Source organism: Astatotilapia calliptera, chromosome 22 (genome assembly GCF_964374335.1).
Source record: "Astatotilapia calliptera chromosome 22, fAstCal68.1, whole genome shotgun sequence".
Taxonomy (NCBI): domain Eukaryota; kingdom Metazoa; phylum Chordata; class Actinopteri; order Cichliformes; family Cichlidae; genus Astatotilapia; species Astatotilapia calliptera.
In genome coordinates this window covers 35,387,305-35,400,982 of record NC_137442.1, presented here as the reverse complement: position 1 = coordinate 35,400,982, position 13,678 = coordinate 35,387,305, and the positions used below count along the sequence as shown (strand labels likewise).

Here is a 13,678-nt window from a genome sequence, read left to right as displayed (position 1 = left end):
TAGCCTCCTGTATTCAGACCTTTAAAGGCTGACAGGGTAAAAAGGCAGTGCTACAAGGATGGAGCTGGATTCAGGGACAATGATTTCTCAACCATGACTGCACATACGAGAAGAACTTCCTGCTTCTGGCTCTGCTAAGCCTTGATTGGTTATTGCGATGCACAAACTATGGACAGAAGAAACAATAGCACCACCTGCTGGGGAGATTTAGTCAGCACACAAAGTCTTGGCAAATTTTTATAATTATTATCAAAATGGTCTCTGGGTCATGCTCACACAATCAAAGGAGTTTGGTGCAAACACACAAACGCTTACGTATTTATTTAAATATACCGTATTCATGGTTTGTCTGTCAGTTCAATTTGACGGGTTAGGTATAAATCAAAGATTTGCTGCAGATGTTTCCTCCCCCAATATCTGATATTTACTTACCCTGACTGTCGAGCACACTCTGCACCACCTCCTCGAGGCCCACCATGTAGATGAACTCACTGTTGGCAGCAGAGGGCAGGAAGTGCAGGAGAGGGGCTGGGGGTTTGGGTGGAGGGATCTCCAATAAGGTTTTCTCCAGCTGCTTCCTTAGGGCCAGCTTGGCTGCTGCCTGACTGCTCGCCTGGTCTGCCATGGAGCTCACCGCTCCGCTGGCTGAACCAGACATGGTGGACGGGCTGACGGCCGAAGCTCCGCCCAGACCGCCGGCCCCAGCTGCTGCTGCTTGCATGTGGGCCAGGTTCATGTACATGGCACTGGAGCCTGAGCGCTGGGAAGCTGCCACCTGACTGGCCTGCAGAGAGATATACACCCTCTATTAGAGCAGGGCGATATGGCCAAAAATATTTATCACGATATATATTTGAAAATTTGCGATAACGATATAACTGACGATATAATTGATGCGAGACAAAATACAACTCCACAACATTACTAGTGCAAAAAGACAACCTTCCATTTATATTCACTTAAACAAGAAGCTGGTTTTTATGTACATTAAAGCTTTATAAAAATGTAACAGTGCAAATGCAAATTCCTTGCTGAAAGTTTAACCAAAAGGCATTTCCAGTAGAAATGGGCTGACATATCCTGAGCATAACCATGTATAATATCCACTGAAGTTAAAAAGAGGTGCTTTGCAACATTAAACTGCAGTGTGCAGTACGTATGTTTCGGACCATAAGGTACACGGGATTATAAGGCACATTAAGCGAAACAAAGCAGTCAGATGAATCAAACTTTATTAAACTCATTCTTCTTGCTTCCTCCACTTCTGTACCATTGATTCATTAATGTTGAATTCTCTGGCAGCTGCTCTATTCCCATGTTGTTGCAGTATATTAAAGACTAACCTCGTATTGTGGATGGATTATCTCAGTTGTTCTCCTGACTGAAGTTTGGTCCGTTTACAACATCCTGCCATGCGATTGCATTTGTCTTTAACTATCAGGAACCTTCACGTTAACTTTTATAAGTGGAAAAGTGTTAGTGTTCGTCCTCCAGCTTCACTGTTTATGTTATGCTAACATAGCTGTGTCGCTAGCGATCACGTAGCACATCATTATCTACCAGCTAGCCCAACTTCAGTAACCCTACAAACGTCACTGCTGTTTAGTTTCCTGTCTTCATTTATGTTGGAAGTGATAGCAGAGCTGTACGTTTGATTTTTTTCAGAAATCTCTCAGTCAGAACATGCTATATCATGCTTAGGTAACTAGCGAAACTAGCGAGCTAACTTCCGCTAGCTTCCTGCTAACTTCTAACTCCGTTAAATGTAATAACTTTTGTTTTCATGGATGCCTGGAAGTTAAACTTCATAGTTACACCTGGTAAAGCAGCAATGCTGATCGTTTTATTAAAGATGAAAGAATTTAGACAGTTTTTAACTCTAAGTGATGCTGCAGTGTTGTTTGACCTATTATTATTATTTATTTATTTATTTATAAGTGACTTATGTATGTATGTATATATATGTATATATTGTACTATTCTTAGTTAGTGTATTGTCTGTCTCGTCTTAATGTTGGTTTAAAGTGGGGCACTGTAACAAAAAATAATTTCCCCCAGGGATCAATAAAGTATTCTGATTCTGATTCTGATTCTGATTCTGACCTGAAGCATACGGAGTTTAGGACCCAGATTACTCCCAGATTTAAGAGCATCTTAGTCCGACAAATATGACAATAACAACGGCCGCTTGCATGTTCTGCAAAAAAATGTGCTTTGTTGTGTATCTGACAGACAAACACCAAACCAGTTCCACATCACGGAAGTTGCACCATTTTTACAAACCAATTCTGGTTCATCTGTTTCACTCAACAATCGGCCATGTGCGTATGAAAACAAAGGCACTGCGCATGCACGTTTTACCCATATTCTATCGCGATATTTCATTTTCCTATCGTTGCCTAACAGTATTACCGTGAACGGTATAATATGGCCCAGCCCTACCCTCTATTACTGAGAAAAGCCACATATGTAAAGGATTTGATCAGTGATCTCTCTCTAGGCAGTCCTACCATTCACCATACAAGTTCACACCTTTCTCAAAAGAATGCTTTACCCCAGGTCGGTTTGACTCTATACCTGCTGGTAGCTGACAGCATTAGCCATGCTGTTGGAACTGGAACGAGACATCCCAGGTTTGGACGCGACCCTCTGGCCCTGCAGCTGGGCAGGGTTGGGTGCTATCACTCGCTGAGACATCAATATGGGGGGCAAGTTTGCATTAGCTGCTGACCGGATGACTGTGTGACCCTGCAGAAAGGAGAAGGGCAACAAAGGGTTTCATTGTTCAGCAGAGATCAGAGAAAATCCCTGATGTCTGCAAATGACACCTGCTCACCTGGTTTACTGTAAATGGATAATACACACCATGGCTCATTCACACAAGCACGTTCTTCTATGTTTAAGTGCTTTTTTATCCACCGTAGCTCAAAATTTTATCTGGAGCTAAAAATCCAGAAGATTTAGTTTTTTTCCCTTTTGAGTCTCAAAACTGAAAGCTTGCACAGTTTTTAAAAACTGGCACGTATCATTGGCTAAAAGATGAAAACAAGACCGTACTTGGTAAGAACATTCCTCTACAGTGAGTGGTGCAACCACCAACAAGGCGATGAATCATCTCAGTAAATCAGATAGGCTAACCTGGAGTCACTGATAGCATATCCACGCTGTCCCACAGCAGAGACGTGGATTCAGTCTCAAAGAAAACTGACATTTTGCTAAAGACATCAACAAAAGGCGGGAGTTCAGCGTGCGGAGCCGTCTCTGTAAGTACTCTACATTTGGTGAAGTTTAAAATGTGACTACAGATAAAAAGGAGACATTTCAGATTCCATTACTGTCCTACATGGTCACATGACCCTTTCTTACAGCCAAAACGTCTAAGGTTCATTTACATCATAGACACTGGTGCAGCTTTGCTGTTGGTTACACTGAGTGACTTCTGTAGTTCTTGTTCTTTCTTTGTGAGTCAAAGACGTCATTTAAAGTCAGCACGGCTGGTTTAAGGTGCAAGGTCGAGACAACACTACAGAACCCCAACAATCACAAAGTTCCTGGAAAACAGGAACTTCACTGGTGTGATCTCTAATGAAAATGTACCCTTCGCCTCACACTCACTCACACACCTGTGCAGTGCGGAGGTTCTGGGGCTCAGGGTTGTGTAGACCTGGCCTCACAGGTAGCTTCCCCAGGACAGGAGAGCTGTGGATGGGAGGAGGCTGCACAGATGACGCAGCATTCTGGACCACTGGGACCTGCAAGAGAGCAACGATAAACCAGGACTGGAATATCTCAGATTGATTTTCTGGTGCTTTCTTCATATATAAATGTTTACTGCATATGATTTAGAGCAGGGCTCTCAAACTAAACGAGACACTGCTGGCACTGTTGTCTCATGCGAGGGCAAACAAAAACAAACAAGAAAACACCCACAAATCTCCCCTAAAATGTAGTTTTGTTTAAAAAAAAATTCAAATTTTCTACAACAAGACAAATCTTTTTTTCCTATTTTTGTTCGTATTTAACAGAAGTGCAGACATAGGTGTGCACATTAGTTTGTGAGTCTGTCAGTGAACTAACACACCCGTCATGTTTGTGTCTCTGCTCACGTCGCCTTCATATTCAATCATTTGACGAACTTATTTTAACATTTCACTCAACAACAAACAAAATCGTCACTTCAACAGTCAAACTGCATTTTATTTCTACAGGTCCATATATGGCAGCAAGCGGGGGCTGCGAGTGGTCCCCGAGCCACAGTTTTGGGAGCCCTGATTTAGAACAATATTACAGTACCGTCTGCAGCTAAGGGGTACACACATGTTTCAATACTGATTTCCAATATCCTGCACTATCCATTGTCTATATAGGTCATGCTCTCCAGATATAAACTATTAGACTATTATTATTATGATGTTAGGATCAGTCTATGCAATATATTTGTCTAGTTAAATTATTGAAATATTAACATGACAAACTGCTGCCGTGATGACATAAGACACTGAAGCCTCCTTGAGCAAACACTGATTTGGCACCAAATAAAAGTGACTTGAACTGAACCCACATAACCACGGCGAGGCACCACGGACAGATGCAAAGAGCTGCAGAGCTCCAACAGTGGCCGTGACTGTGAGAATGTGTGGCATCAGCAGCACTGACCTTCTGGACCACATTCTCCTTCTGCATTTGACTCTGCCTGAGCTTCTTCAGCAGCACGAGACGAGCCTCCTCCAGACGAAGCTCTTCTCTTAGAGCTTTGATCATCTGCTGCCTCTCCTCTCCTGTTTTCCCCTGGTACAAACGAGCACACAAAATTAGAAAGGCACACTATATCCGGACATAAGACCAGAGGCAACTTCGAGCTCGTTGAACTCAACAGCCAGTCTGTATAAACCAGACTAAACCTACACAGAAGCTGCAGTTTGAACAGCGCGTCGTGTTTCTGCATCGACACAGGATGTGACTGCAGAAAGTAAACAGGACACGTTTGGCTGAAATATTCTTTTGTGCAAAGTCAAAAGCAGCAATTTAAAACCTGTTTACGTCAAGAAAAAGTGATTTTGACCAATTCATTCACAGGATTCTTCATGCATCTGTAGTAATGTCATTGCTGGTATTTAGACACATCTGTATTCCTGTTTCCATGACAGCCTGTGGAAACATGTCACACATGTGACACTGACTATTACTTATATTTGTTGTTGTTTATTGTCCACCTGCGTTTACTCAGAGCTTCTCCCTGATTACTCTGCTCGGCTAAAACAGCTGCTGACAATGACGTCCTCTGCTCTGCATCTATAATCAGACTCTGGAAACATTACAGTCCATCCACCACTTTGATCACACTCTGGATCTTCTGACATACAGGATGAAATTAGACTCATTTCATTACAGTAGATGTCTTTTGGAAAGTGCTGTGACTCAAAAGGTCACAACTCCTCCACTGTTCCTTTCTTGAAAACCTTGTGACAACACCGTACAGAGAAGCTACCCAAGCTCTACTCCCACACAAGTCACCTCCTTAAGAGAACAGAATTGCCTTTTATTGTCATTGTACATGTACAAATGATTGGTGCGCCACGCCAACTGTGCAGGAGTAAGAAAACAAAAACACAACAGTGTTAATAGCTCCTGTGAAAAGGAAAAGCTTCAATCAGGACTTCCTGGTATCACTCTTGGTTGGTGGTGCATCGGCAGCTTTAGTTCAGGACTACGCTTCCTCCTGACCGTCACCCACCCGGCCTGTTTTCCCTGCTGCTCAGGACAATCTGCTGGGTGAGCTAACAGTGGCTTTGCTACCATCGCTCGCCCCGACCGCAGGGCTTAAGCTAGCTGCAGGGTTTTTAGGGTGTGAAGCCAGGTCTCATTAAGTGTAGCATCCTGAAATATCTGAGCGACCGACCTCTACACTTGATTTATGCACCAGTGTTAAAGGACTTGTACAGCATATTCAGTCTATTTCTGCCCCCTTGCAGGAGTGCTGCGAATGCCTTTTACCTTGAACATGTCCAGGTTAGCCTTGTGCACACGCTCCTCGGGCCGAGGTGTCGTTCTGGGACTGGAAGCCTCGTTGTCTGACAGGATGATGACATCCGGTGACGGAGTTCGTCTGTCATGATCAGCATCACTAGTAAGAAAAAAAGATCAAACACAAAGTGCAGTCAGTTTCTGCAGCATTTAAAGTCGTACTTTATCATCACAGGATCTGACAGCTTTACTAAACTGCGTGGGGTCGCTTGACATCTGTTCTGCTGGTTTTCCCGGTAGGTTCAGTGGAAGTCAGCTTACAGGTTGGGAATCTTTAGTCATGCTCGTTGGTTAAAAGCAGAATAACAAAGAAACTGCGCCCCATTTCTAACGTCCATGTGCTGATTCTTAAACTTAAAAGCAAATCTTTCACCAGCTCCAGACACAAAGGTTTGGGGGACAGAAACAGTAATGTACATACACATTTCATTTATCAAAGAAGATTGAACATACTGTATAGCAACACTAGATTACATGTAGGCTAGTGGTGCCCTTGTGTCATTGTTCCATGTTATACATTTCATCAGCCCCACAGTTTGAGGGCCGATTTACTGAAGAACTGACTGATTTTTACAGCTGCCCCTGCTGCATGTGCATTTTCATTACTGTAAAACAGCCATAAAACTAACCACACCTTTGGTACACCTGTGTTACTTTGTGCCGTTTAGTAATTTGGGCCCTTGAGGGTTTTCGTTACTTTTCGTGTGGTTTAAACCTTTGCTATGCACCTTGCACACAATGTACATACAAGCCCTACTCTGTAGGGGCGAGCTGGCACCAAATACTGTATGTGGACTATTCCACAGATTTCTTACTGAACCTGTGGAATAAGTTGGTCCCTCTGTAGTCATGTAAAAGCCACAGAGACAGTGTGCCGTGGACACTTCTTGCAGTTCGGTGGCCAAAAATGTGCCAACGAGGACAAAAGTGAAGATTTTCATTGACAGCCAAGGCTTCACCCACTAGTTACTTTTGCAGAGTAAAACTAGCTGCTAAGGTGAACTGGTATTGTCCTTCAAATAATCAGATAAACGATGGCTGGATTCAGGTAAACGGACATGCTATAAAGCACATGCCTGCTCTTTACACAGAATCCTTCTGTTTAAAATGTTTATTCTCACCACCTCCTCCCAGCGCTCATGTCGACTGGCTCATCCAGGATGTTCTCCTTTCCATTCTTACTTGGTCCAACGGGGCTACTGTGGCTTCCCAGCCTCAGACTCCCATTTAACTTCTCCTCATAAGCAGCACCCATTAGGCTCTGATGATGGAGGCTGCTGGCTCCAGGGCCTTTTCCATCTCCCAAGCTCCCTGCAACATCTAGGGCTGCTAGGTCAGCTAAGTCCTTGCGTTTAAGAAGTGCCAGCATCTTCAGGCGCTCCATGGCCTCGTGACCTTCCATTTTGAGGCGCTTGGCCAACGCCTCTTCTCGCTCACTGGTTGACTCAAGGCCTCGCTTAAGTAGGTTCAGCCTCAGCGCCTCCTCAGACATCTGCTCCATCCTAAAAACAAGAGAGGTCAGACAGGTCAGCAGAGCCACCTTAAACCCAAATAGGTTCAGGTCAGATAACAAACACACTCCTCTATGTAACTTAAAGCATGAGTACAGTTATCCACCACATTGGGTGCAATAGCTGAACGACTCTGGAACCTCCAATCCTTCCCAACCCTTATTCCAGATGTTCTCTCCTCCCTTTGTCAGCAAAGTTAATCCCATGTTCCTCTGAAACCACGGGGAACAACTCCAAGTTATCCCAGCGATCCGAGCTCGAATCAGTTTTTAATCTGGTATTAACATGATTACGTTTGTATATTTCTACACTTTTCCTAATCCAGATAATGTAATGCAGATGTAAATACAGAGAACACAGCTTTGCATGGCGCTCGATGATGAATACTATTTTTGTGTAGACTGGAAAAAATAAAGAAATTAATAAATCGATCGATAAGAAAAAGCAAAGAGCAACAAAGATACAACCCCACCAGATCATAGACCAGTTGGAAAGGCAAACCCTGTCCCTGCTAAGTTCCACTGTTAGCGTGACAAAACACACAAAGCAGTGTGTAATGAGGAAGAGCAGGGGGCGAACCTGACAGCAAACTCACTCAGATGGACGAGTCAGATTAAACAATATATTTCATTGATCGTCTCCTCTGGGTTACTATAAAATAGTTTAGCATGAATGACTTCTGCATGTCGGCAAAGCTGAGAGGAAAGTGGAGGCCAGACAGCGCTGAGGCACAACTTTGACTTTGAAGGTAATCGAGCTCCGTGTCTGGTTTGTGCTGCACTTTTTACAGTAGCTCTATAGTGACTGTAGAGAAACGTACGTAGAAAATCAGACGGAGACCTTAGACTAGACAACCTCCAAGAAGCACATTTTCCCCAGCAGCCAGTGGGTGTGCAACGTCCAGTGTGGTGGAGAACTCTGGAGCAAGTGTCATGTATGAAGTGAGTCATCTGGTCTACATGAATACAAAACGAATGAAAACTACAATCCTTCCAGCTCTGGGCCTGGGAGCTGGCCTTTGCTCTCCTGGACGCCATTCGCCCAGTCTGGAGGTTACTGCTCCGATTACCACACACGCACGCACACGTGCGCACACACACTCGAGCACTGCTTGACAAACACATTTTACTCCTCACTTTGTCACTTCCTATTGGTAGATTCGACCTGCTGGCGTCACTCTGGCGTGCCCCTCATGGTGTCGGGCTTTTCACCGCTCTAATCTGTTCATCCTGTCCTCCACTCGTGTCAGTTATTAACCTCGCATCTACAGCTGCCTCTTTAGCACAGGGAGGAGTCTTAATGGTCCCACAGCATGGCTCTCCCTGCCACTTCTTCCTCTAATTAATTTGTGACGCAGCAGTGGAGTCGTCGCCTCCATTTGCTGGGAGTACAAACACGAGCAGCTCGTGTAACCCCTCCGCCGATCCAGCCACCTCACCACGTTTAATGAGCCAGAGATCTGCGCTGAGAAGCCAATCACAGCTAGCCTTGCTCTGCACGTCAGTAACTGGCACCCAACGCTCTCTCACTTAGACTTCCCCTCCCCCTGGTTACTGTCGCTGCTGCCAGGCTTTACATAATATAATGACTGTTACAGTCAGCAGTGCCCCCCAGATAAATAAATAAACAAACGCACACTTTCTCCCTTCGCTTTTCATCCACCACACCCTTCCAACACACTGCCAGGCCGATAATGGAGAAGAAAAGAATAGATGAGAAACACAGACTCAGCCCTACGATCACACCTCTCCTAACCCCAGCAGGATAAAACATTAAACATCTGTCACACTGAAAAACTGTGGCGCTCCAAGGAATGCTTCCAGTTTGCACCAGCAGATAGACGGCGTCCACACAGACAACACACATGCAGCTCAGCATTCCGATAGAGGGCAGAGTTTTGTAATCCTCCCTCCTACTCCAGCAGTACAGTACCACAAAGAAACACTCCTCCCTTCTCCTCTACCCTCCCCCAACTCCTCAAACGCTCATCTTTTCCTCCCTCTTCTTTCACTGCAAAAATAAACACAAGCTTAATTTCAGGGGCCCCTTCGATGCCGCCAAAGCCGAGTGCTTCATTTGTTCACGTTATACCAGCCAACAGTGTGTGTGCACGTGAGTGTTTCTGAGGCTGCAGGGACAGGAACGGAGTAGCAGCACCGAGACACAGAGAGGGTTTTTCTTTATTGCTGTGTGTGTGTGTGTGTGTGTGTGTGTGTGTGTGTGTGTGTGTGTGTGTGAGAGCGTGTGTGTGTGTGAGCGTGTGTGTGTGTGAGTGTGTGTGTGTGAGCGTGTGTGTGTGAGCGTGTGTGTGTGAGCGTGTGTGTGTGTGAGCGTGTGTGTGTGTGTGAGCGTGTGTGTGTGTGAGCGTGTGTGTGTGTGAGCGTGTGTGTGTGTGCGTGTGTGTGAGCGTGTGTGTGAGCGTGTGTGTGTGTGTGTGAGCGTGTGTGTGTGTGTGTGTGTGTGTGTGTGTGTGTGTGCAGGGCTAGAAAAGAGGCAGAGACAGCAGCTCTCTCCTGAAATAACGCCAACTTGTAATTCCACCTCCCATCCCCCAAAACACACACACACACGTTTATTCAAAGAGCTGTCAATCAGGAGGGTGCTACTAAAACATTCTCCTCACAATTAAATCCGTAGTCTTCCTCTCACTGACGGCGCTGTTGGAAATCCATGGCAGAGATAACCTTGATGTCTTGTCCTGTCGATGTGGCACCAGATTAACAGTGTTTGCCAAACTGGGTGTAATGGTAATAAAGCGAGTGCACAGTCGTGAAAACCCATTTGCCTGACCGCCTCCTGTCTTTTGTCCACTCTGTCCTTTTTCTGTGGGAAAGTGTTTAATGTTCAAACTGATGGTTCTACTCGGCGGTGGATGCGAGTCTGATACGTCAGGCCCGACATCCAATCGCTTCACTTACTGATTTGATTTTTGCCCATTTTGTACTTTTCATCCAACTGTAAATATGGACGTTGTTATACTAAACTATTAGCACCTCAAGTCCAAATCCAACCTCTGATGTGGCTGCAGACGAGCAGCCATGCCTGTTAAAGTCTGCCTGTATTCATACGTAGTAGGTGCACTGCAGTTTATGCCGTCTGCAGGCAGGTTCACGTGGTCACACTCAGGCATGTAAACGTCTGCTCGGAGCCTCGCACTCCCAAAATCTATGCTGCTTAGAGCCAAGCGGACCACAGCGTATCTGCAGACACTGAAGCTTACAGGACACCATTAAGTATGCACAGCACATGTGCTGATGACACAAACATAATAATGTCAGTACAACAAAATCACAGAATGTACTCGGAGTTTTCTGGACTTTACAAGTCAGGTAAACATTTGTGATGATGTACTTTGGCTGTGTGTATTGTGCTTCTGCTGCTATGGCTTATTCCACTTTCTGTTACTCAATGCTAACGATGGAGCTACCATCCTGTTCTTATTTTGACCTTTGTTATTCTGATCTGTTTCTCAGATGGGATGATATATGCACTGAATTCAGCTGCAGAAAAAGTGGAACCACTCCCCTCACGATATTCTGCTGCTGGTTTGTTAGTCATGCATTTTATCAACAAATCAGCAGAAGAATAAACAGGTGTTTCAGACAGCTGCCATCCAAACGCACACAATGAAAGCCAGACTGCTTACAGCTCCACCTATTGACTAAAAGACAAGACTATCAATAACCTGACTACTGTGACTACGTGTGATTTCACAGTCTGCTACTTTGTGGCTGAATTGTTTCCAATTGCCTCCATGTTGTTATCATAGCACTAATAGTTGACCATGTAATATTAATAAGCAGCAAATAACCTGTCATGGTTGGACTAGAGAAGCATCGAAGGTGAAGGCAACACCCATCTCCTCTCTTAGCTTCTCGTGTTCCTCCCTCGTGGTGCTGTAACTCGGTATAGCAAACACAGCTTGGTATCACTGCAGCCTTCTTCCTATACTTTCCCACCACTAGTCTGTCAGCTTGGTTAGCCATCACCAGTTGGTCTGTTTATTTTTGGTCCCACAGGAGCTTAGCTTAATCATTCTCAACCAGAATAAGGACAATTTTGACAAAACACACTGTCAAGAATATTAAAACTTGTTGAAGTTTCTTTCCTAAAACATTAAAAAATGAGATATTATTCCTTCTTGTCACTGCGTCTCATTGACAAACTGGTGCATAAATAGAACGCTGACTGACAACATGACAATGCTAACTACCTGGAGCACAAGCACCTCTCTTCCACTGATGTTGTTGGACCTTAATAAAACAAAATGTCCCGAGTGGCTTGTGTCCTATCCACAGTAACGTCATTCCTGCTGTATGGTGGAAACGCCTTGTTGCTAATCATATCAACCATCCTTCAGGAAAGTACCAGAGTCAGCTACCATCTGGCTTCTTTAGCTCGTGTGCTAGAAAAGACAGAGATGTGCAGAAAACAATAAAACCTTCCTTGTGATTTCAGGAAGAAGGAGCCTAGCTCATTGGTCCAGCAGACACACTAAAGCAGCAATACGCACACACACACACACACACACACACACACACACACACACACACACACACACACACACACACGCACACAGTGGTTGGTTGGCTGTAGAAGATGCTGATGACAGGGTTGCTGGGAATATGACCAAAATTTGCATGTGGCTAGTTTTTGATACTAATGAGGCCGATCAGAACACCGCCCATAGCAACAGAGTTGCAATTGGTAGTGGGGAGCAGCTTAGGACTTGATGGTTGTGGGATAAAGATTCAGACCCAACAGGACTTGCGAGGAGAATGCTGATGCTTTGTTCCTGAATAATCGATCACAAGTAAAATACAACAACAATCACACACACCTTCACCTGCTGTCTGTGGATGCACAGCACATAAGGCGACTCACACACCTTATGCACAGACTGCTCTTTATTAAATGAGACAACAGCTCATTGTGGGGGTTGCTATGACAACCAGTCATCTATTTTTAAGACATACCACTAATCAATTCCTGTTTTACTGTTGCCTGAGGGGTGGGGGTATGCAACAACATGCAAACCCCAACCCCCATGTCCTGTTTGTGTGCGGGTGGTATTACGGGGGTGTTTCTTTTTTTTTTTTGGTGGGGGGGGGGGGCAACAGCGACCAAGACACTAAGCAGGGGGGAGTGTGCAGTAGGAAACAAAGAGCAGAGCAGAATGAATGAGTACTGAGGATCCATCTGATACCAGCGCGTGACGCCGTCCAACTACTGCAATCACTCATCCAGTAACCAGGTACCCACACAAGATCACCTGCAGATCCTGCCCACGCCCCGATCACGTCAACAAGTATGAAATGTCAAATGCTTACAAGTTAAAGCATCTTAAATATAGGTAATACATTTCATACATTTTCCTAACAGGGACACACGTTCAAAAATTACAACTGCATCTATGACCTTTTTTTGTGTTATTTGCACAAATATACACGTTACTCACAAAACAGTAAATGACTACACTGTAATTAACTCAGTAATTACCTGCAGTGATCCTTTCATAACTGAAATAAAAGGTCCTAAGACCCGAACCCTTCATTCATTCATTTTTCATATTTGTGCATATTGGGACCCGATGAATGTAAAAACAAAGAATTACCAGATTTATTTTTTTTACCGGGTCTTTGTTTCTGAGAGCCACATATGAGGATGTTCGTCTAAAATTTCAGTAGAACAGTGGCAGCATAACGTCCTCGTAAGTGCATATCAGGCCCTTGTAGAGCAAAATTTAGTATTTTGGTCTAAATAACCCAAAATGTGATGCCCACATTTGTGGACCCAGGTCCTAGGAGGTTAAATAGGACATTTAGACCATGGAGCCCTGTACAAAAAACCTTAACAGATTTAACACTGGCCATGAGGCTACATTTAAAAAAGGTTCGTAGAGCATGTAGCACCACTCATACGCTCTTAGTACAGAATATCATGTCACTTGAGGACAAACCCTCTGCCAGCTCCGGACAAACCTGACAGAGGGGACAGGGCAGACTTCAGCTTGTGGCACTTGACTCAAACACCATCTCCTCCACATGCTACAGCTTACGGGTGGATTCCCCTGTTTCAGTGCAGCTCGCTAACAATGAAGAAGCATCTACTGTGTAAGTGCCCCCGTACACCCCCGGTGCTTT

General features: G+C 44.6%; 1 protein-coding gene across 4 annotated transcripts in view; it reads right to left on the bottom strand.

Annotated features, from left to right (window-relative positions):
* Positions 1–13,678, bottom strand: part of gatad2b (GATA zinc finger domain containing 2B) — a 37,818-nt gene that overhangs the window by 3,819 nt on the left and 20,321 nt on the right. The window contains exons 2-7 of one of the 4 annotated variants that reach the window (XM_026155614.2): positions 7,146–7,526; positions 5,995–6,124; positions 4,657–4,788; positions 3,624–3,752; positions 2,578–2,748; positions 433–805 (exon numbers count right to left, since the gene is read on the bottom strand). In XM_026155614.2, the coding sequence (XP_026011399.1) occupies positions 433–805; positions 2,578–2,748; positions 3,624–3,752; positions 4,657–4,788; positions 5,995–6,124; positions 7,146–7,525 (1,315 nt within the window). In that variant the 5' untranslated portion in view covers position 7,526. The remainder of the gene's footprint in view (positions 1–432; positions 806–2,577; positions 2,749–3,623; positions 3,753–4,656; positions 4,789–5,994; positions 6,125–7,145; positions 7,527–13,678) is intronic. The other 3 variants (XM_026155616.2, XM_026155615.2, XM_026155617.2) reach the window with 3 other exon arrangements.